Genomic DNA, 26,314 nt, shown 5'->3' with positions numbered 1-26,314 from the left:
GTGAAACCCCTTCTTCAACTGGGAGTGTAGTTCTTCTAGTGACTGCAGCAGGGGAAAATTCCCAAGTCTTGGAGAGATCAGATTGAAACGGAAATATTCTTTGGAGTCTTCTAGAGCAAATTTCTCGTCAGGTGTCTTAATGACCTAGTGGACCAGGAAAAAATTATTATTTTTTGTGTTTCCTTTGAACATTCTGTTGGTCTTTGTTTGTGGATTGAGTGTCCAGGTCTAAGATCTTTCTCATGGCTTTAATGAGTGGTTCCACTAAGTCTATGTTATTCTGATGATCCAAAACACTCTTCTCTTGCCAGACTGGACACTTCTGTCCCTGCCTGCTTGCTAGATGGTTTGAAGTTCTTGAGAACATTTTGAGTAACTTGAGATACTACAGATTCCATATTTTGATTAAAAATCCTTCATCCAAGGCATGAATTTGGAGAATTATTGAGAAGATAAGCCAGTCGCCTCCTGAAAGGCATTTTATCTGGCAGAGCTATGTCTGAACAGGAAATACATCTCTTTGTAGTCTCATTGTCTGCTTCTTCTTCCTTCTGTGTTGCTTGGTGAGGTTCTGTAAAGAAAAACATTTATATCCAAGATAAATTAACAAGAGTATTGGTAAATCAGAGTTTAACACATCCCGATAGCCTCTCTAGATATAACTTACCTCCTTGAGCCGGAATGAGAATGTCTGGAATGCATTTTTCACCCTGGAAAATAGGAATCAGCCAACACAGGGTTAAATGGATCCTGTCATGGGAAAAAAAATAAATTCAAAATGAATCAGTTAATAGTGCTGCTCCAGCAGAATTCTGCACTGAAATCCATTTCTCAAAAGAGCAAAGAGATTTTTATATTCAATTTTAAAATCTGGCATGGGGCTAGACATTTTGTCAATTTCCCAGCTGCCCCCAGTCATGTGACTTGTGCCTGCACTTTAGGAGAGAAATGCTTTCTGGCAGGCTGCTATTTTTCCTTCTCAATGTAATTGAATGTGTCTCAGTGGGACCTGGGTTTTTACTATTGAGTGTTGTTCTTTGATCTACCAGGCAGCTGTTATCTTGTGTTAGGGAGCTGTTATCTGGTTACCTTCCCATTGTTCTGTTGTTTGGCTGCTGGGGGGGAAAAGGGAGGGGGTGATATCACTCCAACTTGCAGTACAGCAGTAAAGAGTGATTGAAGTTTATCAGAGCACAAGTCACATGACTTGGGGCGGCTGGGAAATTGACAATATGTCTAGCCCCATGTCAGATTTCAAAATTGAATGTAAAAAAATCTGTTTGCTCTTTTGAGAAATGGATTTCAGTGCAGAATTCTGCTGGAGCAGCACTATTAACTGATTCATTTTGAAAAATTTTTTTTCCCATGATAGTATCCCTTTAATGTATCATCTCAACAGAGTAAGGGCTCCCCACTGAACTGACTGTGCTGCTGAACTCCATCTGCCAGTGGGTCACTGAGCTGCCTTACTGAGCCACATGTACCAGATGAATCCATATGGGAAAAAATCACCCATGCCATGACTGGTCTCACTCACAAACTCTTTCACTGCTTTGAGAAAGCTGACATAGTGATGAAGTAAAAGTTATGTAGTAGTTAAACTACAGCTAACTATGTGACTAAGAAACTGCTTATAAAAGCTGCCAAAAGGGCACATAATTGGATCAGCCTGACATTGCCCACTCAAGATGGGCATATTGGGGCAGGATCTGCTCATTTGGCAACTACTCACTCCAGAGACATTTGTGAAATAGAAATAAGTCTTTTGTATATTTTTTCATGTGTGTATATGATCACAAATACTTAGGTACCATGAGAGACATTCGTTCTGTGTACTAGGGGTAGTGTTGTATACAGAATGTATGTAAGAGAAACTGCACCCCATACAAAACAACATTCATGGTGTAAATTATAATTATATTTTAAAAATGTTTTTATCCAAGTCTAAATTGTGTTGGTGTTGAAATACAGATGAATTTTTTATCAATGAAATTTTGAGTGTGCAATAAAAACAGGGTCTTTTGCTGCAAGTACGCTACGTTGTTGCAGATTGTTGCTTATACATTAGAACCCACATTTTACATCCAATTTTAAGTTTTCCCTCATTTTACATTGTTGTTTTGTGGTTCCGCCTATATATTATGCATAATACCTTTCCCTGATTTTACATTTTCCTGGATTTTACACCATTTTTTCTGGTCCGCTGAACAATGTAAAATGGGGGTTTACTGGGTTTTGGTTTTTTTTAAGGTTGTATTCCTGGCTTACACCTCATCACTCGCTGTTGTGATTATTATTATGTGGTGCATTTAACCCTTTTTCTATACAGATCTGTTCATTTGAAAACCTCATCATGTATGGCCACTTTTATAAAAATAGGAAAAAAAGAATTGACAGTTGAAGTGTTAACAGGAGTCTAAAGCCCAAGCAGTGTGAGAGGAGGAGATAAAACAAGTCCCACTGGTTATATATATATATAGCGAGAGAGAGAGAGAGAGAGAGAGAGAGAGAGAGAGAGAGAGAGAGAGAGAGAGAGAGAGAGAGGAAAGTTCAGTTTCGTTTCTTGTTCCTGATTTCAGTGATGGCGGCTGCTGATCTGAGAGCTGAGCTGAGCTGCTCCATCTGCCTGAGCATTTATACTGATCCTGTATCCCTGCCGTGTGGCCATAACTTCTGCCAGGACTGTATTGGGACAACATGGGACACCCAGGAGGAAACTTTCCTTGAAAATCCTTCCTGCCCTGAATGTAGACAGAGATTTAGTAGGAGACCTGAACTGACAACAGACTGGAAGCTGCGTGGCCTGGTGGAGAGATTGTATCCAACTGAGACAGAGCCGGGGGAGACTGGGATCTTCTGCACCTACTGTGTCCTCTCTCCTGTACCTGCTGCTAAATCCTGTCTCCTGTGTGAGGCTTCTCTGTGTGATACCCACCTGAGGGGGCACAGCAAGTCAGCAGAACATGTACTGACCCAACCCACCGACTCCTTTATGGGGAGAAAATGTTCTGTACATCACAAGGTTCTGGAGTATTACTGCTGTGAGGAGTCTGTCTGTGTCTGTGTGTCCTGCTGTCTGGCCGGAGAGCACAGGGGCCACAGGGTGGAGCTGCTGAGTGAGGCCTCTGAGAAGAAGAAAGAGACACTGAGGAAAGTTGTGGAGAAACTGAGGCCAGAGAGAGAGGAGACTGAGAGAGGAGCCCAGAGACTACAGGAGCGCAGGAGAGAAGTGGCAGAAAAAGCAGCCGGTGAGACAGAGAGAGTCACTGCCCTGTTTAGAGACATCAGGGAACAGCTGGAAGCCCTAGAGAAGCGACTCCTGAGTGACATCTCCAGCCAGAAAGAGAAGCTCTCACTCACACTCACTGATCTGATGGAGCAGCTGGAAATAAAGAAGGACGAGCTGTCCAGGAAGATCCGTCACATTGAGGAGCTGTGCAACATGGCAGATCCACTCACTGTCCTACAGGAATGGGAATCACATGGAGCTGCAGATAATGAGGGGGGCAGAGAGAGACATGATATAAAGGTCCCTGCTGTAGGGGATCTGGATGTGGATCTGATCTCAGAGACATTACTCACAGGCTTAGCTGCCATTGTTACTGAGATAAAGGAATGGTGTTATGAGTCTACAGACCTGTTACTGGATATAAACACGGCTGGGAATCATGTATCTGTATCAGGGGACAAGAAATATGTCTCCCACACACGTACAGACCAGCGTCACCCACAAACCCCAGAGAGATTTCAGGTTTCTCAGACTTTAAGCAGCAGGAGTTTCCCCTCAGGGCGACATTACTGGGAAGTGGAGGTCAGTGAATCAGGGAACTGGGGGGTAGGGGTGGCCTATCCCAGTATAGAGAGGAGAGGGTATCACTACTGCATGGGGATGAATAACAAGTCCTGGTGTTTGTGGAGATGGAGTAATAAATATAAAGTGACACATGACAGTAAAGACACACAGCTATCACATGTCCCTTCCTGCAGGAGAATCAGGATCTCATTGGACTATGAGGCCGGATGTCTGTCCTTTTATGAGCTGAGTGAGCCAATCAGACACTTACACACCTTCACTGTCACATTCACTGAGCCCCTTCATGCTGCATTCTGGGTAGGGTGGGATAATACCTGGGTGAGAATCATTAGTTATGGCACTGCCCAACAGGAAACCCATTGCCAGAGCTGCCCTTAGTCATGTGATGCCAGGGAAGGAAGGAAGGAAGTGCGGGTGCCATGATAATGTTGGGCAGTCTCCTCTAGCAATGACTTGACATGTGTTTTTACTAAGTAGCACTGATTTATAAACATAGGTGCTACATTATGCAAGTGAAGTTTGCAGTAGCAACCAATACGATCATTTCTTTCATTTTGCAACTTCTAATACACTATTCAAAACTAATTGCTGATTGGTTGCTACTGCACTTGTGTAATGTAACACATATGTTTATAAATCAGCCCCAGTGACTCAGTGTCAACACTTCTTAGGACACTGCCTTTTCCATTCTCATATAGGAACATACCTTTAAAAAACAGTTAACCATTTTTTTGCCGGAACACAGAGGTAGTCTGGCCAACTGGGACACTGTGAAAAATTCCAGGGACCTATAAAGAGGCTAAATTACTTTTTCATCCCTTGAGTTTATGCCCTTTTATTTTCTTTTAATTTTTTTTATTTTACATATATAAAATAAAATGTAAATGATTGCATAAACATTGTTCAGGAGCTGCAGATACTGGACAATCCCCAGTCTGTAGGGGTTCCAATATTCCAATAAACAAAAATGACTATTATTTATGGGTACTGTCATTTTTCTGCACTTACAAAGGTTTGGACAATTTATGAGTTGAGTTTAAATTACATGTTATGTCAGAGCGGGAGAGGAGGAGAACAAAAGATCTGTGTCCCAATTGTGTCGGGGAGTAGTAGCGGTAGGAAAATTAGCCCAGCGTTAAATTCCTGTATGTAAGTCATGGATTCCAACATTTATAAAAAGTTTTCTGTGAGTCATTTTTCTGGCGAGTTGGTTTCTCCAATATGAGCATATTATCTATCCTTGCTTTGACTAATTGAAAATCTAGGATAGGGAATTTCCAGGCTGCTGTTATAACTTGTTTAAGGGCTGAGAAGATATGAGGTATTTTTTAGCTCCTGGAATTCTCTTGTGAATTAGTGCCTCTGCCGGGACTTTCCTTAATGTAGATACGAATCCAAAAATGGGGAGCTTTGGGGCATTCCCACCAGATATGCATAAATGATCCTTGCTGACCACAGTTTCTGAAGCATAAAGGGGAACATGTGGGATACCATTTTGCCAGTCTTGTGGGTACCAAGTACCATTGAGTTAATGCCCTTTTTTATACAAGAACTTTATTTGCTTTAGTAGCCACAGAATGACACTGCCCAGAATTAGACAACTTGTTATCTACAAAGACCCCAAGATCCTTCTCATTTAGGGAAACTCCCAACACACTGCCATTTAGTGTATAACTTGCATTTATATTATTGTTGCCAAAGTGCATAACCTGCATTTATCAACATTGAACCTCAGTTTCCAGTTTGCTGCCCAGTTTTCCAGTTTAGACAAATCACTGTGCAAAGTGGCAGCATCCTGCATGGAACCTATAGTTCTGCACAATTTAGTCTCATCTGCACAAATAGAAACAGTACTTTCAATGGCCACCTCCAGGTCATTAATAAACAAGTTGAAAAGCAAGGGACCTAGTACAGAGCCCTGCGGTACTCCACTAACAACACTGGTCCAATTAGAAAATGTTCCATTTACCACCACTCTTTGTAGTCTATCTTTTAGCCAGTTCTCTATCCAGGTACAAATACTATGTTCCAGGCCAACATTCCTTCATTTAACCAGTAACCTTCTGTGTGACACTGTATCAAATGCTTTAGCAAAGTCTAAGTAAATCACATCCTTTCCATCTCAGAATCAAGGTCCCTGCTCACCTTCTCATAAAATGAAATTAAGTTAGTCTGGCAAGATCTAATACATAAAACCACACTGGCACACACTCATAGTATTGTGATTTGCAATGAAGTCAAGTATCTTATCCCTCCCTTTATACCCCCTCCAAAAGGTCTCCTACCATTGATGTTAGACTAACTAGTGTATAGTTTCAGACTGAGAACAGGATCCCTTTTTGAATAGCAGCAACACATTTGCCAATTGGCCTCTTGGTACCATGCCCATTGTATCCTGAAAAATTAAGTAAAGAGGTTTTGTAATCACAGAGCTAAGCTGGGGTGGGTATGGTTGGGCAACATGCAGCATTCTGCCCCCTAAAATCCTGCCACCCTAGGCATGGGCCTTGGTGGCCTTTCCAGAAATATGGGCCTGGAGAGAGCTGGAAGGACCCACCAAAAGCTGTAATTTGGATCAGGCTAGCACAGGGACGCCAGATACTCTGCCTGGAGAGACAGTGTGAGTAGAGTCTGGACTGGAGGAATCAGCACTTGCACCATTTGAATATCCAAAGGGGTTGGACTCATCTGACAAGTGATTGTAAAGTATCATAAGAGCCTGGGACATGAGTGTTTTCATTATCCACATTAAAGGCGTGCAAGAAGATTACAGAGACTGTATTTGTAGGACTTAATTTCTTTAGTTAGTCAGACAGATATAGTTAGTCAGACAGAGAGGTGACAGTGAGGCCACTATTGTCACCTGTTAGGAGTGCTGTTTGTACTAGTTGGCCATTTAATTTTAGATAAACAGTTATTCAGTTTAACCAATACTGTTTGTGTGTGAATTATTACTGTGTTCCTAGTGGGGCCACCCGTAGGTGCATTCCTGTATCCCACTAGGTTGAGGAACTGTGCTCAGGGGCAGATTAATGCCTAGGCTAGCCTAGGGGCCCATATTGGTCAGGGGACCATGTTTTTTTTTTTTTTTTCAAATTACAAAAAAATGTCACCGTCCACTGTCTCCACTCTGTGGTGACCAGGACATCGATCGTGGTCTACTAGTAGATCCTGACAATGTTTCTGGTAGTATTGTAAGATATTCTTATGGACAATATCAATATTAATATGAAATATTAATATTTGTCCATAATAATACAATAACTGTAGGTTCTAATGGGGAGGTTTGGCAAAGAAATGACATTCAACCAACTGTATTACTGAAAAGAAGATTTATGTATAAAATCAAAACACACTAACACAATTATAGAAAATAATAAGCCATAATATGCACATAAGGAAAGATACAAGGAAAAACCAACAATCTATAATTCAGAATGATATTTGCAATGCATATAAAAACAACCAGTGAGACAAATCAACAACTCTAACTTAAACAATAATCAACATCTACAGTATGTAAACTAGGAGAAAAAGGTTACAACAATTATATCAAACAATATGCTCTAAACCCTCTTACACCTATAACAACACACACATAAGTAATAACTGTCAATGACAAAGAGACACTGAGATAGTTACCAGTCCTTGGACAGCATGTCAGTCTCTGGGCCTGCAGAGTTTCTGTTCAGAGGGGGACCCCTATACACAGAGGTCTGTTCCCCAAAACAGAACTCCAGACTGTACTTTGGGCACATCTTTTATACTGTTTTTAGAGTCTCACAAGACAACTGGCTAATCAGAAGCTCAGATGGACTCTTGTTTCTTGTTAGATGACATAACTTTCCCGCACCGTATGTAAAGGAAGGCTTTTGAGATCCTGTAATCGATTGATCTCACAACATGTTTTTACGACAGGCTCTTTGCATACTATTACGAGAACTTGTAGTTAGCCTTCATTTACACATTATGATGACACTGTTAAGTCACATATCACCACCTCAGGGCCAACTGTTTCTTTTTTTTTAAATTGTTATTTTTATTGAGTTTTAATAAAGCAAGAAAAAATACAGAAAGGAAAGAAAAAACAGTTCCATACAAGACTGCATATTCAGAACAGTAAGGCATTATGGAAGCACAATCCAGCTGGCAATGTCGTTCAAAGATCGAATAAACAAGTGATATTCAAAGTTTCCAGCAAAAAGCTTTGTCTCCAATAGTACGTAGACAAATGCACGAAAAATCAACCCAAGAGCTATCGTTAGCAGAGGAATTGGTAACAAATTCACCTATAAACTGTCCGTTGTCAGCGCCATGGAAGTCATACAGTTGGGGAGCTGTTATAGATAGGAGTAACTGGGGATGTAGGGGGGGAAGGACAGACACAGCAATAACGTAAGCTGCCATCAGAGGAGGCAGGTAGAACTGGCTAATGAACGCTAGGGTATACATCATCTCGTCCCACAAATTAACCACTGAATCACACATGTCAAAAAACAGAAGTCAACAACATCTGCAGGCAAATATAGATTCGGAATATATATTAAGAATATAGGTTCAGTCACTGACTTGGTTTGGCAAGAGCACTCCCATCACTCATTAAAGCAATGGAATCCAGATATTGTATCCAAAGGCGCCAGGTGGACCAAGGTTTTAGAATATCTTTATGTGAGTCAGCATGGGTCTCCTCAAATTTGGGAATCTCTTCCATTTCTTGGATCCATTCAGCTCGTGTTGGGGAGACAGTACTTTGCCATTTGCGAGGAATTAATATTTTGGCTGCATTCAATGCAAACTGCATCAAGGACTTTTTATAAGAGTGCACAGAGTCCGTATTGAAGTGTAAGAGTACCGTAGCTGGGTCGTTGGGGAGGTCTAGTTGCAGCTTAGTATTGCATACATCCAAGATTTGAGCCCAAAATGACTTGATGTTTGGGCAGGCCCAGAAAATGTGTAGCATGGTGCCCGGGTGTTGTAAGCATCTCCCAGGGCCAAATGTTTATCTTGAATACCCTGACACCTCTGGCTCTTTCCTGGGTCTGTCTTTGTCTATGACTATTCTTTTAATACCAGAGACTGCAGTGTTATCAGATAACTGTTTTGGCAACTCCCTGTCCCAACATGTGTCCTTTTACCTGTCTCTTTGACAATAACATTTGACAGTGATATTACATAGTTACATAGTTACATAGTTAAATTGGGTTGAAAAAAGACAAAGTCCATCAAGTTCAACCCCTCCAAATGAAAACCCATCATCCATACACACACCCCTCCCTACTTTTAATTAAAATTCTATATACCCATATCTATACTAACTATAGAGTTTAGTATCACAATAGCCTTGGATATTATGTCTGTCCAAAAAATCATCCAAGCCATTCTTAAAGGCATTAACTGAATCAGCATCACAACATCACCCGGCAGTGCATTCCCCAACCTCACTGTCCTCACTGTGATGAACCCCCTACTCTGTTCCTTTAAATGAAACTTCTTTTCCTCTAGTCTGAAGGGGAGGCCTCTGGTACGTGATTCTCTTTATGGGTAAAAAGGTCCCCTGCTATTTGTCTATAATGTCCTCTAATGTACTTGTAAAGTCTAATCATGTCCCCTCGCAAGCGCCTTTTTTCCAGAGAAAACAACCCCAACCTTGACAGTCTACCCTCATAATTTAAGTCTTCCGTCCCTCTAACCAATTTAGTTGCACTTAGTCTCTGCACTCTCTCCAGCTCATTTATATCCCTCTTAAGGACTGGAGTCCAAAACTGAACTGCATACTCCAGATGAGGCCTCACCAAGGACCTATAAAGAGGCATAATTATGTTTTCATCCCTTGAGTTAATGCCCTTTTTTATGCAAGACAGAACTTTATTTGCTTTAGTAGTCACAGAATGACACTGCCCAGAATTAGACAACGTGTTATCTACAAAGACCCCAAGAGCCTTTTCATTTAAGGAAACTCCCAACACACTGCCATTTAGTGTATAACTTGCATTTATATTATTTTTGCCAAAGTGCATAACCTGCATTTATCAACATTGAACCTCATTTTCCAGTTTGCTGCCCAGTTTTCCAGTTTAGACAAATCACTGTGCAAAGTGGCAGCATCCTGCATGGAACCTATAGTTCTGCACAATTTAGTCTCATCTGCACAAATAGAAACAGTACTTTCAATGGCCACCTCCAGGTCATTAATAAACAAGTTGAAAAGCAAGGGACCTAGTACAGAGCCCTGCGGTACTCCACTAACAACACTGGTCCAATTAGAAAATGTTCCATTTACCACCACTCTTTGTAGTCTATCTTTTAGCCAGTTCTCTATCCAGGTACAAATACTATGTTCCAGGACAACATTCCTTCATTTAACCAGTAACCTTTTGTGTGGCACTGTATCAAATGCTTTAGCAAAGTCTAAGTAAATCACATCCACTGCCATCCCAGAATCGATATATAATAATATTTTATTCACACATAAAATATTATATACATATAAAATCTTCCTGGTGAGGCTTATTTCTTACAGTATCAATGAAGCTTCCTGTTCTCCCAGCCTCTCCAATTCAGTCTGGCCTTGTGTTGGTTGGAGGGGTCGGCGCCTCTCCCAAGTAATGCAATAAAGATTTACCAAAAACTTTCGGCAGGTTGCGACACAGGTGCTACACCTGACAAAAGTGTTTGGTAAACCTTTGATGTTTCTGGTAGACCATGACCGACCAGAGAGGATGGGACGTGGAACACAGCACCGATTGCCTTAGAAGCTATTTAAATGCATCTGGCAGGCTCTAGGACCGCTCCTCCATCCTATCTCCCACCGTGGCTCCGCCCCCCACTCCTCTCTGTTCTTGTGTTGCTGCCGCTGAGTGTCCCAGCATGCTCAGTATAGAGTTAGGAGTGAAAGCCGGATGAACATGGCTGATCCCCAGCACCAAGCCGGTCAGTGAATACACAGTAGTGCTCCCCTGTGCACCCAGGTTATTATACAATGTGTGGAAAGAAACACGCAGCCTACACTGGCTTCCACACAACAAAGAATGGGGAACAACCCCATCTACTACAGTCCCGAACGAGATGCACTCAAACTGCAACACAACCAACATCGATCCTCCCGTCCTGCGTGTGCCCCACACTACTAGTTCTAGTGTTTCCATATCTACAGAGCCAGTCTCATTGTACCCCAAGTCACACTGTACCACTATTTACTCGGTGCCCAGGCTTACTGACTCTTCTATTGTACCACAGCTAGTAGAATTCCTTGCAGACAAAATGCTTGTAGAGGTAATTGGCACGGAGCTGCTTGTAATGTGCCAGTGGTTTGTAGATACAAGTAGTAATGAGTTGCACCACCTTAGGCATGGACAGTTCATTAAACCGTTTTAGGGTTGAATGGCAGTTACTACAGAGAATCCTCATTTTATTTGTTTTCATGCCTGTAGAATCAAATATAAGCCAGCTATAGTGTATATTATTCTTGGTGACAGAATTATTACAGAGAACCTGTATTAGTACAACTAGTTACACACACACAGATAGTTAGGATGTCCAGCGCCGGATTTCATTGACGGCCGCCCCTAGGCCGCACGGTCCTAGAGCCCACCTCCCCTTCCCAGCGCTCCGGCGAAAAAACACCGGCGCAGCTGCTGTAATTGAATGGGGACACACACGTCCCCATAATGCGGCTGGGCGGCATGCCGCCCCTATTTTTTTGCCGCCCTAGGCCCGGGCCTATGCGGCCTTGCCGCAAATCTGGGCCTGAGGATGTCCAAATTAGTTCCAGCGACAGTCTCTGCCGCCCGCATCACTCAGTAAGCGCAGACAGGTGTAGCACTTTACTGTAGAGCAGCAGCCGGCAGGTCCACGTCTGCCCGGTAGTTTGTAACGCTCTCGTTCTCAGAACCTTGCGCAGTGATAGGTACACTCAGTTGCACAGGTTAACCCTGTGGTCTCTAGTGTTCACCGTAGCCCTTTTGGGGCCCCGGGCTTTCTGCTGCAGAAACCCAACAAGGAAGTGCAGGTTTAGATAAATAAGTCCGTAAGCGAGGTACCGGCAAACATTTAGAAGAAAGTGTATTCAGACAGGTGAAGAATCAAGGACTGGCGGCAGAAATCATAAATGAGGGTCAGGCAGTAGGGATGGGCGAATTTTTTCGCCTCGTTTCGCCGAAAAAATGACGCCCATAGACTCGTATGGCAGCGTGCGTCAAAAAAAAAGACGCGCGCAAAACAGTTTCGCTGCGCGACAAAATTTTTTTGACGCCCATAGACTTTAATGGGCGTCTGCGACATTTCGCCGGCGGCGAATTTTTGGCGAAGCGAAACGGGTCAAATTCGCCCATCCCTGTGACAGGCAGGAGTCAAAAACCAGATAATCAGAACAGAAGATACTCTTGACCAGGAATAGTAAACTGAAGCCTAATTTGGGCATTTACAAAATGGTGAACTGGACCTTTAAAGGCGTTTTGGCACCAAATTCAAATCTGGCGGCGCATCTATGATGTCACAACGCACAGCTCGGCGTCAAAGCTGGCGCAAGATGAGGAAGTGCGTGCCTGCGCACCAACATATTCAACGAGACGCACCAGGAGGTAAGAGATTGCCGGCATCTCCCGGTGCATCTTACATAGTTACTGAGGCTGTGGAGCAGTGCCAGTTAGGATTTATTATTATTATTTATTATTTATTAACATTTATTTATATAGCTGTAAAAACTACCTTCTTTTTGAATAATTTGTATAAGTTTTATGGTCAACAAACACCACTCACCAAGGTGATTTAAGTATATTTAATGTGTAAAAATGTGTTACAGAAACTACATACAAATTATCAGATATTTAGCCAGTCAAATACTCTATTGACAGCCGACCAAAATAATAGCACCAGCATATTTTGCAACGATGTAAAGTAAATGTGTTTATACAACTAAATCACATTAATTATATACATAGAACATATGGAGTTACATACATCACAACCAATACTGGTGCAGAGGTGAGAAAGGCCCTGTGCAAAGGAGCTTACAATCTAAAGGGAAGGGAATAAGACACAAGATATGGGAGTGGCAAGTTCAGAATTAAGTGGGTGAGAGATGTGGTACTGTATGTGGTGTTGCATTTGATTAGTTAAGCAGAGTGAGGGGAGGCTTCTCTAAAAAACCCATGTCCCACTGAGACCCATTCAGTTACATTGAGTAGGAGAAACAACAGCCTGCCAGAAAGCAGTTCCATCCTAAAGTGCTGGCTCTTTCTGAAATCACATGACCAGGCAAAATGACCTGAGATGCACCTACACACCAATATTACAACTAAAATATAATTCTTGGTTTAGGAAGAAATGCAATATGGTAGAGTGAATTATTTGCAGTGTAAAAAATGTAATTTAGAAATAAAAACTACACCATAAATGTCATGACAGAATCCATTTAAAGGACAAGGAAAGGCAAAACAATAAAATCCCATTTTTACATTCTTTAATGAAAAATAAACCTTTCTCCAATATACTTTAATTAAAAAATGTGTACAGTTTTTATAAGAAACCTGACTGTATGCAGTGAAATTCTCCCTTCATTTACTGCTGTGGATAGGAATTGTCAGACGGTCCCTAACTGCTCTGCAGGGAAACAATCATACTTATGTACAGCAGGGGGAGCCCCCGCCTTACTTCCCAGCCATGCAGAACTCAAGCAGCTTTGTTTATGACGATCCCTAAGCAGCCCAGACCACACTGAGCATGTGCAGGGTCAGGGTCAGGCCAAGATGTATAACAAAGTTACAAGATGACAGCCCCCAGTGGCCAACTTTGAAAGCATAAATATTTGTTTGATTAGACTTGTGGTGCAGTAAGTTCATGTTTATGTTTAGTATACAAAATACAGCATTTCTAGCCTTATTCTATTTTACACTTTCCTTGTCCTTTAATCAAACAAATGATTTATGCTTTCAAAGTTGGCCACTGGGGACTGTCATCTTGTAACTTTGTTATACATCTTGGCCTGACCCTGACCCTGCACATGCTCAGTGTGGTCTGGGCTGCTTAGGGATCATCATAAACAAAGCTGCTTGAGTTCTGCATGGCTGGGAAGTAAGGCGGGAGCTCCCCCTGCTGTTCATAAGTATGATTGTTTCCCTGCAGAGCAGTTAGGGACCGTCTGACAATTCCCATCCACAGCAGTAAATGAAGGGAGAATTTCACTGCATACAGTCAGGTTTCTTATAAAAACTGTACACATTTTTTAATTAAAGTATATTGGAGAAAGGTTTATTTTTCATTAAAGAATGTAAAAATGGGATTTTATTGTTTTGCCTTTCCTTGTCCTTTAACATGTTATACAACGGTTAACAGGGAACACAATTGGGAATGTCTTCAATTATGGCTATGAGGTGGAAAAATCTACTACTTGCCTTATGCTCTTTTGCTAATTTATTTATATTATTCTAGTACATAGCAGGACCGCAGGTGTGCTATATCAGTGACAGCTAGTTACACTGTCGCTAAACTCTGAGTCATGTAAATATTTTTGTTATTGTATTTGTTATGTTATGTTTTGGAATTTGGAATTTAAAATCTATCTACACACGACATGCTTCCCCATATCCTTCCTAGGTCCCGGACCCTGGTCTGCTCGCTGGGACAGCCAGACCGGGCATTCTGTTGGAATCAATTTGTTTGTTTTCTTCTTGAAGGGTATAGGATAAATTAAAATGGCGGCTAGCAGTGATAATACGGATTATACTTCTGATAAAAACCTTGAAAGTATAAAAATTATTTCATGGAACGTTGGGGGACTAAATACACCTCTTAAAAGACGTAAGGTTCTTGATCATCTTAAAAGGGAGAAAGTCCATATTGCACTTCTTCAGGAAACGCATTGGCGTAGACAAGATACAATTTCCATGAAAGACAGGTGGATAGGTTCATTAACAGCTGCTTCCTATACATCAAAGTCCAGAGGGGTAGCAATTGTAATAAATGCTTCTTTAAATTGCAGGAGGGGAAAAACTTATAAAGATAAATTGGGCAGATACCTGATTATGGACTTGGATATTCAAGGGACGAACTATACCCTTGAAACGTTTATGCTCCAAATAATACTAATCAATCTTTTTTTACAGAATTGCTTCAGCTTCAGAATTGCTTCAGCGGTTGGACTCCTGGGGGGCTTCGAATGTAATTCTTGGTGGAGACATGAACACAGTGAATGACCCGTATATGGATAAATCAGGTACTTCTCTCATTCACACCTTGAGACGTATCAAACCACTCCACACCTTCTGTAACCATCTTTTATTAAAGGATGTCTACAGATATTTATACCCTGACACTAGAGATTACACCTTTTATTCTGCAGTCAATAACTCTCATTCGAGAATGGGCTAATTATATCGATGATAATTTGGTACACTGGGAGGAAAAAAATTTGCTATGGGCTGCTGCCAAGCCAGTTCTACGGGGTCACATAATAGCCTACCTAATTAAAAGGAAAAGATCGTTTGATGAAAGGTACAAATTACTACAAAATGAGCTCACCCATGCTTATAAATCCTTCAAACTTACTAATTCACTTACTGCAAAAAGAAAATACACAGAAACGAAGGCTTTTTTTAACACTTTATTGACGGAGCGAATGCAACATAAATTAAGTCATACGGCAAACAGATTCTATCGCTGGGGAAACAGATCAGGTAAATTATTAGCTAATATAGTCAAGAGCCAAGAAGGGTCTACTTTCATTCAGAATCTTAAAAGACACACCGGCTGGGCACGTGATACGTCTGACATTGCCACATTGATGACAGCACATTTCAAAACACTTTACCAAAGAGTTCCTGATTCTCCTGAGCCCGGTCTCAAATTTCTTCAGGAAGCCCATCATAACAAACTTCAGTCCAGGATAGGGAAATCTTAGATGCACCTATAACTGAAGCAGAAGTCTCAATGACGGTCACAAAACTGAAAAACGGCAAATCCCCAGGTCCAGATGGATTGGGGGCGGAATTTTATAAACTATTGTTGCCAGAAACGACTCCTTTACATACGTCTCTATACAATGGTGTACTACAAGGTACCCCATTATGGGACAAAGCGGCTGATGCCAGAATTATTTTGCTACATAAGGAAGGCAAGGACCCTACTGATCCATCTTCATATCGACCAATATCGTTATTAAATCAAGATTAAATCAAAATTATGACGAAAATTATGGCTACTAGGTTACAAAACATTCTTCCCCTTATACTTACCTCTAATCAGATGGGCTTCCTTAAGGATAGGCATCCGGTTCGGGCTATCAGACAAGCTATCGCCACAATCTATCAGAGTAACCTAGAAAAAAGAAGACAGGGATTACTGCTAAACTTAGATGCTGATAAGGCCTTTGATAGGATCTCCCATGCACACATTTGTAGGCTTTTAAAATTCCAACATTTTGGAATTCATATGCTTAACCTATTCAAAACCATGTATGATGCTCCTCAGACTTTTATAACAGTTAATGGCTACAATTCTGAATTATTCGACATTTAACAATGGACTAGACAGGGTTGCCCTCTTTCGCCTCTACTATTCAACATTGCGTTAGACCCCCTTATAAAACATCTTCTTTTAAATGAAACAATTGCAGGCATACCTCTTGGACATATTAGACATAAAATAACAGCCTTTGCGAATGATATTTTGCTGTTTATTCATCGCCCTCACACAGAACTGGCTACGTTCCTAGATACCATACGTATATTCAGTACTTTTGCAGGCTTTCGGATCAATCTCAATAAGTCTGAAGCATTAGAACTTGGTGGCCCGGGGATTACAACACTTGGGAATACCGAATTCCCTTTTAATAGGGCACAATCCTACATAACATATCTGGGTATTAAACTGGCAAAAAAACATACAGAGCTTTACTCACTCAATATTAGACATACTATTGACAACATTCAACAAGATCTAAATAAATGGGACTCACTAAACTTACAAAGAAGATTAGCCAAACAACACAGGCTGGTGTAGCGGGGAACTCCCCTGCACGTTTATTTCATCAAGTGATGTAACGTTTTGGGGGCGTGCCCCTTCATCAGACATCGGCACGCCCCCGAAACGTTACATCACTTGACGAAATAAACGTGCAGGGGAGATCCCCGCTACACCAGCCTGTGTTGTTTGGCTAATCTTCTTTGCAGATATTTCTGGGAGAGGTGCCAACCCCTCCAGCCAGCACCGGGCAACTATTACCAGGAGAGACCTAGGGGAAATTAGGTAATTTGTTTTGCCACTCACTAAACCTAACCTTTTTGGGGAGAATTCACCTAATCAAAATGATTTTATTTCCTAAATTACTCTATCAACTACATATGCTACCTTACAGCATAAAACCATCCGACTACAAAAGGCTACTTAAAATGTTACGGACTTTTATCTGGAAACAGAAACGTCCGAGGATGTCTATTCAAATTGCAACAGACTAAAGCCTTGGGTGGGGTTAACTTTCCAAATATTCGGGAATATAATGAGGCAGCATTACTACATTTCGCTGGGGACTGGATATATAATAGAAACACATATTTCTCAACAGAGCTTGACCAGCTCCTGACAGGAGGTCTCTCCCTTAACTTTCTTTTGCACACTCCATTAAGGGATATTCCACAAGATATGCATGAACACCCCTTATTTATAGACACTTATAGAACATGGAATTCAGTGAGGTGCAGGTTTAAATTGACACCTTGTTACTCCATTTATCTGTCCTGGCTCGATAATCCGACATTTCCCATGGGGAAAAATGATAACACTCTAGTGGAATGGCATAACCGAAATCTGAAAATTGTTAAAGATATTGTCAATGACACTTTCACTGTTTTACCCAAGACAAGCTTCTCCAGAAATTCCCATTCCTGGTGAATGACTATCTGTTACTGAACCAAATTGTCCACTATGCCACGAAAGTGTTGAGGCATCTTTCCACGACAGATAAAGATAACCCAGTAAATCTGCTGTGGCCCAGATATAACACAGTCAGAACTATTTCCCAGATTTACCGCTTTATTAGGACCGCTCTGTAGACTGAAGCACAGGACAGATCTTTACTCAGATGGACTTCTGTGATCCCACAAACAGAGGCCTCCCAAATACTTTAGTATCATGCAAAAACAATGCAAGCTATTTCTGTTAGCAAATATCAAGAAATGGCTTTACAGGTATTGCATGGCTCTTATCTCACTCCTTTTAGGAGGCATCATATGGGTACTCTAAATTTGGATAATTGTCTGAGATGTCATCAACCCCGGGCTGATCTTGTGCACTGTCTTTGGCTCTGCCCTATCATTCAACAATTATGGGGGGAAGTTCAGATATACTGGAAGTCTCTGACTCAACGAGCAAACGTTTTTACGCTAACATGGGCAATTTTTGTGATACCTCCTCCACACCTGAAACTTTCGCGCTCTGAAAGGCAGCTGGCAGAAAGGTTAATGGCTGCAACTCGGAAAACCATATTGCACCATTGGCTTTCCCCATCTGCACCCCCCCTATCTCTGGTCAAACAAAAGCTACACCATATATTTCACATGGATTGGGTGGAATCCACTACAAACAAAGAACAATTTACTGACAAATTTTTTTCGACATGGATGAGTTACATTCAATCGCTCCCAACTCATACTAGACATCTAACGATATATGCATTTAGATACACTACGTGGTATGATACGGAACTGTTACTCAATAATACTAATGTCCAAGACATAGACCGGTATATTCAAAATCTCCTACGCTCCCAGGAACAACCGTCACAAACGCCCCCCAGGAGCCACCACATAAATCAGATATTGAGAACGAGGTATTCTTGATTGTTTTTCTTTTCCCTTTCAATGATATGTATGAGGAAAATACTGTTGTGTATTATACTACCTTAGTATGTTTTACAATGACAGTTAAGAGGAGACTAATGCTCTGGCCATTGCGTGTGTACGTTTGAAATGTATTAACGATGGATTTCTCTGTCATTCTTTTCGTAATTCCAAATTCCTTTGTATTTGTTTTTTTATTTGTTATAAAAAATTTCAATAAAGACATATTTAAAAAAAAAAATGTTTCTAATAATATGTGGCAAGTCTTAGGGGCCGATTCACTAAGCTCGAGTGAAGGATTCGAATGAAAAATACTTCGAATTTTGAAGTATTTTTTGGCTACTTCGACCTTCGACTACGACCTTCGACTTCGATTCAAACGATTCGAAGTAAAAATCGTTCGACTATTCGACCATTCGATAGTCGAAGTACTTTCCCTTTAAAAAAACTTCGACCCCCTACTTCGGCAGATAAAACCTACCGAAGTCAATGTTAGCCTATGGGGATGTCCCCATAGGCTTGCTAAACTTTTTTTGATCGAAGGATTTTCCTTCGATCGTTGGATTAAAATCCTTCGAATCGTTCGATTCGAAGGATTTAATCGTTCGAACGAATGAAAAATCCTTCGATCGATCGAACGAACGTTTAGCGCTAAATCCTTCGACTTCGATATTCGAAGTCGAAGGATTTCAATTCGAGGGTCGAATTTCGAAGTATTTTTTACTTCGAAATTCGACCCTTAGTGAATCTGCCCCTGAGTATCCTTTGGTCCCATAAACAGGGAGTCATCCAGATAATTATTAATACATTTTGAATTTGTCAGAAATGAGACTGCCCACTGAAGAAATAAAAAAATTAAAATAATAGCAGGATAAAGAACATTCCATGGGAAGTCATATGTCATAGTAAAAATATCCCATAAAACAAAAACCTAGTAGATAGTAACTTGCAGGGTGAATTAGTAATATCCTAAAGGCCGACTCAATATCAGATTAACAAGCCAGGCTCCTTGACCACATCCCCAAAGTAGTTCCAGTGCTTTATAAAAAGATGCATATGACACTGCACATAAATCTGGATCAATACCATCATTGATGGATAATCCTTTAGGGAATGTGAGATGATGTATCAATCTAAAGGAGCCTGATTCTTTTCTAGGAACAAGACCTAATGGAGAAACTTACAAATCTGATAATGGCAGCTCTGAGAATGGCCCTTCAATCCTGCCTAACGATTGCTCTTTATCAAACTTCTGTTGGCCAATGCGTGGATGTTCACTCAAAGATTTCAAATATAAAAAAAACATAGGTAAATTAGCATTAGAAGAAGGGATTTTAAATCTGAATCCCTCATACAGAAACTAGGCTTTCATTTGTTTGGGTATAGCTTTAGGTTTGGGCCCATTTCTGCTACTTTCACCAGTGTAGGCATCTTTGTTCTGCAAATCTTTAGGGGCTGCTTTTCCATTGGGAAAAATCTCTTGATGCAATGAAAGGCTGAATGTGAGGCATTGCAAATATTACTTTCATGTTTAAATCTACAATTGTGTTGGAATTTACAGTAGCTCTCATTATATGCCCAACACTAATTTGGTTTCTTTTGCATCTCAGATGATTTTGAAGCATTTTGTTGTCTGGGAATGAGCAGCCCCATCCAAATATCTATGTCCTTGCTACCCCCTTCAATGACTTGGTAACCTCCATTTTTTGTCTAAATTTGTCATCATAAGTGTAACATACAATACCCCTGTAACTTCTATAATTATATCAACGTGCTAAAATAAGCCCGGCGTCAATGAAGGGTGTTTATCAGAGAGGATATTGGTATATATGCAAAAGCCTTGTAACCAGTTAGAGAAGGTACAGGCTATAGGTCGCCCCTTCCCTTCTTGCTGTCACCTTTATTTTCGCCTGTGAAAAATTCCTTAGCAGCAGGGATTAAAGATAAAATATCAACATAATCACTTTTTCCTATTTTCTCCTTCACAGATGGTGGTAAATGTAACCCAATCAGCGTAACCTCATAAGATGGAATCACAATATGTAGTTTTAGCAATGACTGTCACACCAGGTAAATAACATTACATGAAGTCATTTAAATTTGGCATCAAAGAGGTTAACTTACCGAGCTCTTGTAGTATCTTAGAGTCTTGGAGCCTGGGAGTCTCTTGTGCTGAAGTGGAGGGCTGTGGGTTGACCTCTTTATGCTGAAGGTGAGCTGATGCTGAGGAGGGAGTTGTAGCTGATGTATCAGATGGCTGGACCTGTGGGGGGACATGAGAGTGGAGGAGACAATATCAGTGGTGATGGTGTGGGAAGGGAATGCTGTGAGGTTGGATGTGGTGGGAACAGTGTGGGCCGGTGCGGATATCTTAGTAGGTGGTCCAGACTCAGCAGAGGAATATGCAGAGACAGCGGAGGAATAGGTTGGCTGTGCTTTATCCTTGCCAGAGGAGTTATCCAATGAGAACATTGGCTTTTTTCCTGCTGAGCACTTATTGGACAATCGCGCTGAGCCCCTCTTTTGTAGTGGAGGTGACGAATGTGGCCATAGTGATTCGCCGCTGCTCAATCTGCCAGATTCCTGCAAACACTTCCAGAGGTGAACCCTATAGCCTTTTTCTTGATCTTAGCAGCCGTCCTATGTGCCACTTTGGTAGCAGGTGCTCCGCTGGTTCCTTTATGTAGTAGGTCCCTCACAGTCTGAAACTGTCTCTCCCCTTCCTCGGATGGACTCATCAGCGATTACTCTTTTTCTTGCAGGAACATCTAGAGCATTCGGGCAAAGGCTTCATTACCAGCCTCTCTGCTTATCCACCGTAGCATCTCCTCAGCTGCCGCTTCCATGAAACTCACCATGCTCCAGGATCTTCAGGGATGTCTCAGGACCTGATTCTACAATGATAAGTATACCTCCCTGGAGACCTGCTTATATAGGGGCTCGTTGTTACCACCTGACCAGATTTCAATCATTTTAGCCAATCATAGCCTTACCTGTATCAAGTAGCTCACCTGTTAGCAATCCAGAACACCTGTGATACCCTAAGCTAATGACACCCTCCCATGTATGTATATATTTGGCTCTTTGCTATCAATTGAAAAGTTGCTTAGAATTATCCATTCTATAACATACTAAGAGTTAACTTAAACCAGAACCATTCCTTTGTTGACAGGAGTCTAAATTCCAAGCAATAAACTTCCCCACCCTGTGTGAGAGGAGAAGACACATCCCCACTGGTTATAGAGAGAAAGAGACTTTCACTTTCGTTTCTTGTTCCTGATTTCAGTGATGGCGGCTGCTGATCTGAGAGACGAGCTGAGCTGCTCCATCTGTACGAGCATTTATACTGATCCTGTATCCCTGCCGTGTGGCCATAACTTCTGCCGGGTCTGTATTGGGACAACATGGGACACCCAGGAGGGATCTGGGGCTTATTCCTGCCCTGAATGTAGAGCAGAGTATCAGGAGCGCCCTGCCCTGTACAGGAACAGAACTCTGGGTAACATAGCAGAGAGATTCCTTCCAACTGAGACAGAGCCGGGGGAGACTGGGATCTTCTGCACCTACTGTGTCCTCTCTCCTGTACCTGCTGCTAAATCCTGTCTCCTGTGTGAGGCTTCTCTGTGTGATACCCACCTGAGGGGGCACAGCAAGTCAGCAGAACATGTACTGACCCAACCCACCGACTCCTTTATGGGGAGAAAATGTTCTGTACATCACAAGGTTCTGGAGTATTACTGCTGTGAGGAGTCTGTCTGTGTCTGTGTGTCCTGCTGTCTGAGCACAGGGACCACAGGGTGGAGCTGCTGAGTGAGGCCTCTGAGAAGAAGAAAGAGACACTGAGGAAAGTTCTGGAGAAACTGAGGCCAGAGAGAGAGGAGACTGAGAGAGGAGCCCAGAGACTGCAGGAGCGCAGGAGAGAAGTGGCAGAAAAAGCAGCCGGTGAGACAGAGAGAGTCACTGCCCTGTTTAGAGACATCAGGGAACAGCTGGAAGCCCTAGAGAAGCGACTCCTGAGTGACATCTCCAGCCAGAAAGAGAAGCTCTCACTCACACTCACTGATCTGATGGAGCAGCTGGAAATAAAGAAGGACGAGCTGTCCAGGAAGATCCGTCACATTGAGGAGCTGTGCAACATGGCAGATCCACTCACTGTCCTACAGGAACGGGAATCACATGGAGCTGCAGATAATGAGGGGGGCAGAGAGAGACATGATATAAAGGTCCCTGCTGTAGGGGATCTGGATGTGGATCTGATCTCAGAGACATTACTCACAGGCTTAGCTGCCATTGGGACTGGGGTAAAGGGAAGGATCTATGAGCAGGAGGCTACAGACCTGTTACTGGATATAAACACGGCTGGGGATCTTGTATCTGTATCAGGGGACAGGAAATCTGCTTCCTACTCACTCACAGACCAGCGTCTCCCACAAACCCCAGAGAGATTTCAGGATTATTCTCAGACTTTAAGCAGCAGGAGTTTCCCCTCAGGGCGACATTACTGGGAAGTGGAGGTCAGTGAATCAGGGAACTGGGGGGTTGGGGTGGCCTATCCCAGTATAGAGAGGAGAGGGGGTCAGTCCTGGATTGGGAATAATAACAAATCCTGGTGTTTGTGGAGATTAAATAATAACTATACAGTGAGACATGACAGTAAATGGACAGATTTACCCCACGTTCCTTCCTGCAGGAGAATCAGGATCTCACTGGACTATGAGGCCGGACGTCTGTCCTTTTATGAGCTGAGTGAGCCAATCAGACACTTACACACCTTCACTGCCACATTCACTGAGCCCCTTCATGCTGCATTCTGGGTATGGGGGGATAATACCTGGGTGAGAATCATTAGTTAGGAAGCCCATTCCCAGAATTGCCCGTATCCCAGTGATGCCAAAAAAGGAAGAAAATGTTGGTGCCATGTTAATGATGGACAGTCTCCTTTATCGAAGACTTTGTGGGTATTTTAACTAAGTGGGGCAATTATGTGCAATTATTGAAGTTTGATTATTGGAACAATATTGCTCAGGACTTGGGGGTTTTCTTGGTGCTGAACTGTATATCTCTGTATATCACTTTATATAAAGCTCAGTACTTAATTCAGTTGTTATGTGTGTGAGTGTTTAAAGGGCACCTGCTGGGCAAAAATATTTTCCTAACCAAAAGGTACAGGCCAATAGAGCCCACACTCCAGCTGGGGGTAACAGTAGGGTGTGTTTTTTAAAAAAATTTGCCCCTCCAGCGCTAGGTGTTTCATACCTGAAAGGAGCTCCTAGTGTGAGCAGCCATGTTATACAGAACACATGCACATGATGAGCTTTGTCTGTGCCCAATATGGCCACTCAAACCCTCCTGGTGCTGGCGGGGGGGACTTAAAAAAAAAAAAAAAATTACTATTACCCCAACTGTGCGGGCTCTATTAGTCTGTACCTGTGATTGGGGAAAACATTTTTGACCAGCAGGTGCCCTTTAAGTGTGTGTGAGGGAGTGTGTTAATGTGTGAGTGTGAGTCTTTGCACGCTTGTGAGCGTGTCCATGTGAGCATGTGGGGGTTCATGTGTATAAGTGTGTTAGTGTGTGTGTATCAGTGTGTGTGAGTGTGAGTGTACATGGGTGAGTTTATGTTAGAGTGTGCAGGTGTTTGAGTGTGTATGAGTGGTTGTGAGTTATTGCTCATTAGCTTTTCATCACAAGGATTAATTACAAATCCTGCATATATAATTAATTAATAATACAATTCAAAGTCCCCCAGTTTATGACTCTGGCCCATTTAGTGACTACTGGACCATCAATATATCTGAACTCTAACTCACTGCTTTGTTACACCTACGTCTCACTTATATTGTCATTGTAACACACTGACCAATGGAAAGCAAGAACAAATAGCATTATAAATAGCAGTTCTTTGCAACATGATTAGTATTTATTATAACAGCTGCACATCCAGTACCTGCAGGGACCCAGTTCAATGGCAAATGCCTCTAAATGGATCAATAGCTACAGAACTACTAACAGGACACATGTATATTTTCTACACCAGAATTAACCCTTTTACTGCACCTTGATTTGCCCTAAAAGCAATTTTCAGACATTCTGCACTTATTACAGTTGCTTAGATACATTTACAAAAAAAACTGACTTGAAATATGGCAATTTCTTTACTCCTTAGGCAGCACCAATTAAATAATATGAAAGAAAGAGTCTGATGTTCTTCTGCTTAGGAAAGATGTGAGAAAGGTTTCTAATTTTATTCCTAAGCAGAAGAACATCAGCCTCTTTCTTTCTCCTGACAACTTCCTTGACTACTTGCTGGTCAGACTGGTGGGAAACTGACCAGCAGGTGGCGCTGTTGTAACACAATTCATTCATATTAACAGCACATGTATCCCTTAATATCTTGGAATAAAAACAAAATACATAATGAATGTAAATGACAAGGTGTTTAGAATAGCCCCCTCATCAGTTTTACATTTACTTATTTTACGGTTTACTTAACCTTTAACTTCAAGAGTGAAACATTTAATAGCTGCCGCAATGGCTAAAAGTGTGAAACTGGAGCATATTCAGTCCCCTATAGGACATCTGGAATTTGTGACCAGAATCATCCTGATTGGAAGGGCAACTGATGTAACTTGTAATTGGTGCTGTTACCCCTAACTGGCATATTTGAATTCCAAATGAGGTTATGGATGATGTTGGTTTGGCAGTATATAGTGAATAATGTACCCCCTACTGTAATTTATAAAGATATTATCAGTCACCGAGGAGTTATGTGACCATATAAAAGGGTCACATAACTCCGAGGTGCTAATAATATCTTTATAAATTTTAAGTAGGGGGTACATTATTTATTATAATCTACAGTTTCTGAGTTTAGTTTTTAGTTCAGGTCTTTGCTTTTTACAATGCGATACTTTTTGTACTGTTGTCCCTCCTTGTTTTTTCTTTCCCTGCAGCCCTTTTAGTACCTGTATTACTTTTGCGTCTTTAGATTCTTTTTCAGGAGTCTGTTCTGTGTCACACATTCAGCTGCATCAGAGCTGGGCGGGCGGAGGCAAGGGAAGGAGGGGCCGTGAAACTTGAGATGAGAGGGGGGAGTGAGATTTCAGATCGTGGATGGGAACGAGATTTGAAATGGTGGATGGGAGGGGGGAGCGAGACTTGTGAATGCGAGCGGTGAGGAATCCTGTGAGGACGAGTGATACCAGGGAGGCAGCTGCAGGAGAAGTGAGAGTGAGACGTGAGCGAGCGTAAGACAAGCTGATACATGGGAGGGACTGGAACAGGCAGTCGGAACAAGTGGAGCGTGTTTCGTTTGTGCTAAACTGGCAGGAAGCATGGGTAGAGGATAGAGCAGCAGCTTCAAGTGCTGTCTCTTTAAGCTTATAAACGGCGCGTTCTGGCGTCAGAACGCGCCGTTTATAAGGATATAATTTACAGTCTGGTCCCATAGGGAAATGACCAGACTGTAGATTATAACTGTATAACTTGCTGGCAACAATGTTTTGTACAAAATTCCTCCATTGCCCTTTACTCTGATGCGGCAGCTATACAAGGTTTTGGTGTAATCTGTAAAAAGCACTGGTGCTGTGAAGCTTGGCCTGCGTCTTGCATTTAATTAAGAATATTAATATTAATTACTTGAGCTATTCCCAGTGTTGGTTTCTTTTGG

At 41.8% G+C, this 26,314-nt stretch overlaps 1 protein-coding gene across 1 annotated transcript; it reads left to right on the top strand.

Annotated features, from left to right (window-relative positions):
• Positions 1-2,559: 2,559 nt before the first annotated feature.
• On the top strand, positions 2,560-24,888 carry LOC121399201. The gene is given in 6 exon segments (XM_041579272.1): positions 2,560-4,191; positions 12,319-12,393; positions 14,917-15,026; positions 17,666-17,781; positions 21,889-22,417; positions 22,420-24,888. Coding segments are annotated over 6 exon segments (3,519 nt in total). The 5' UTR covers positions 2,560-2,581; the 3' UTR covers positions 23,499-24,888.
• The last annotated feature ends 1,426 nt before the right edge of the window (positions 24,889-26,314 follow it).

The sequence above is a fragment of the Xenopus laevis genome, chromosome 1S, assembly GCF_017654675.1.
Source record: "Xenopus laevis strain J_2021 chromosome 1S, Xenopus_laevis_v10.1, whole genome shotgun sequence".
In the NCBI taxonomy this organism is placed as follows: domain Eukaryota; kingdom Metazoa; phylum Chordata; class Amphibia; order Anura; family Pipidae; genus Xenopus; species Xenopus laevis.
Note: the sequence above shows the minus strand (reverse complement) of the source record. Positions and strands in the feature narration are given on the sequence as shown.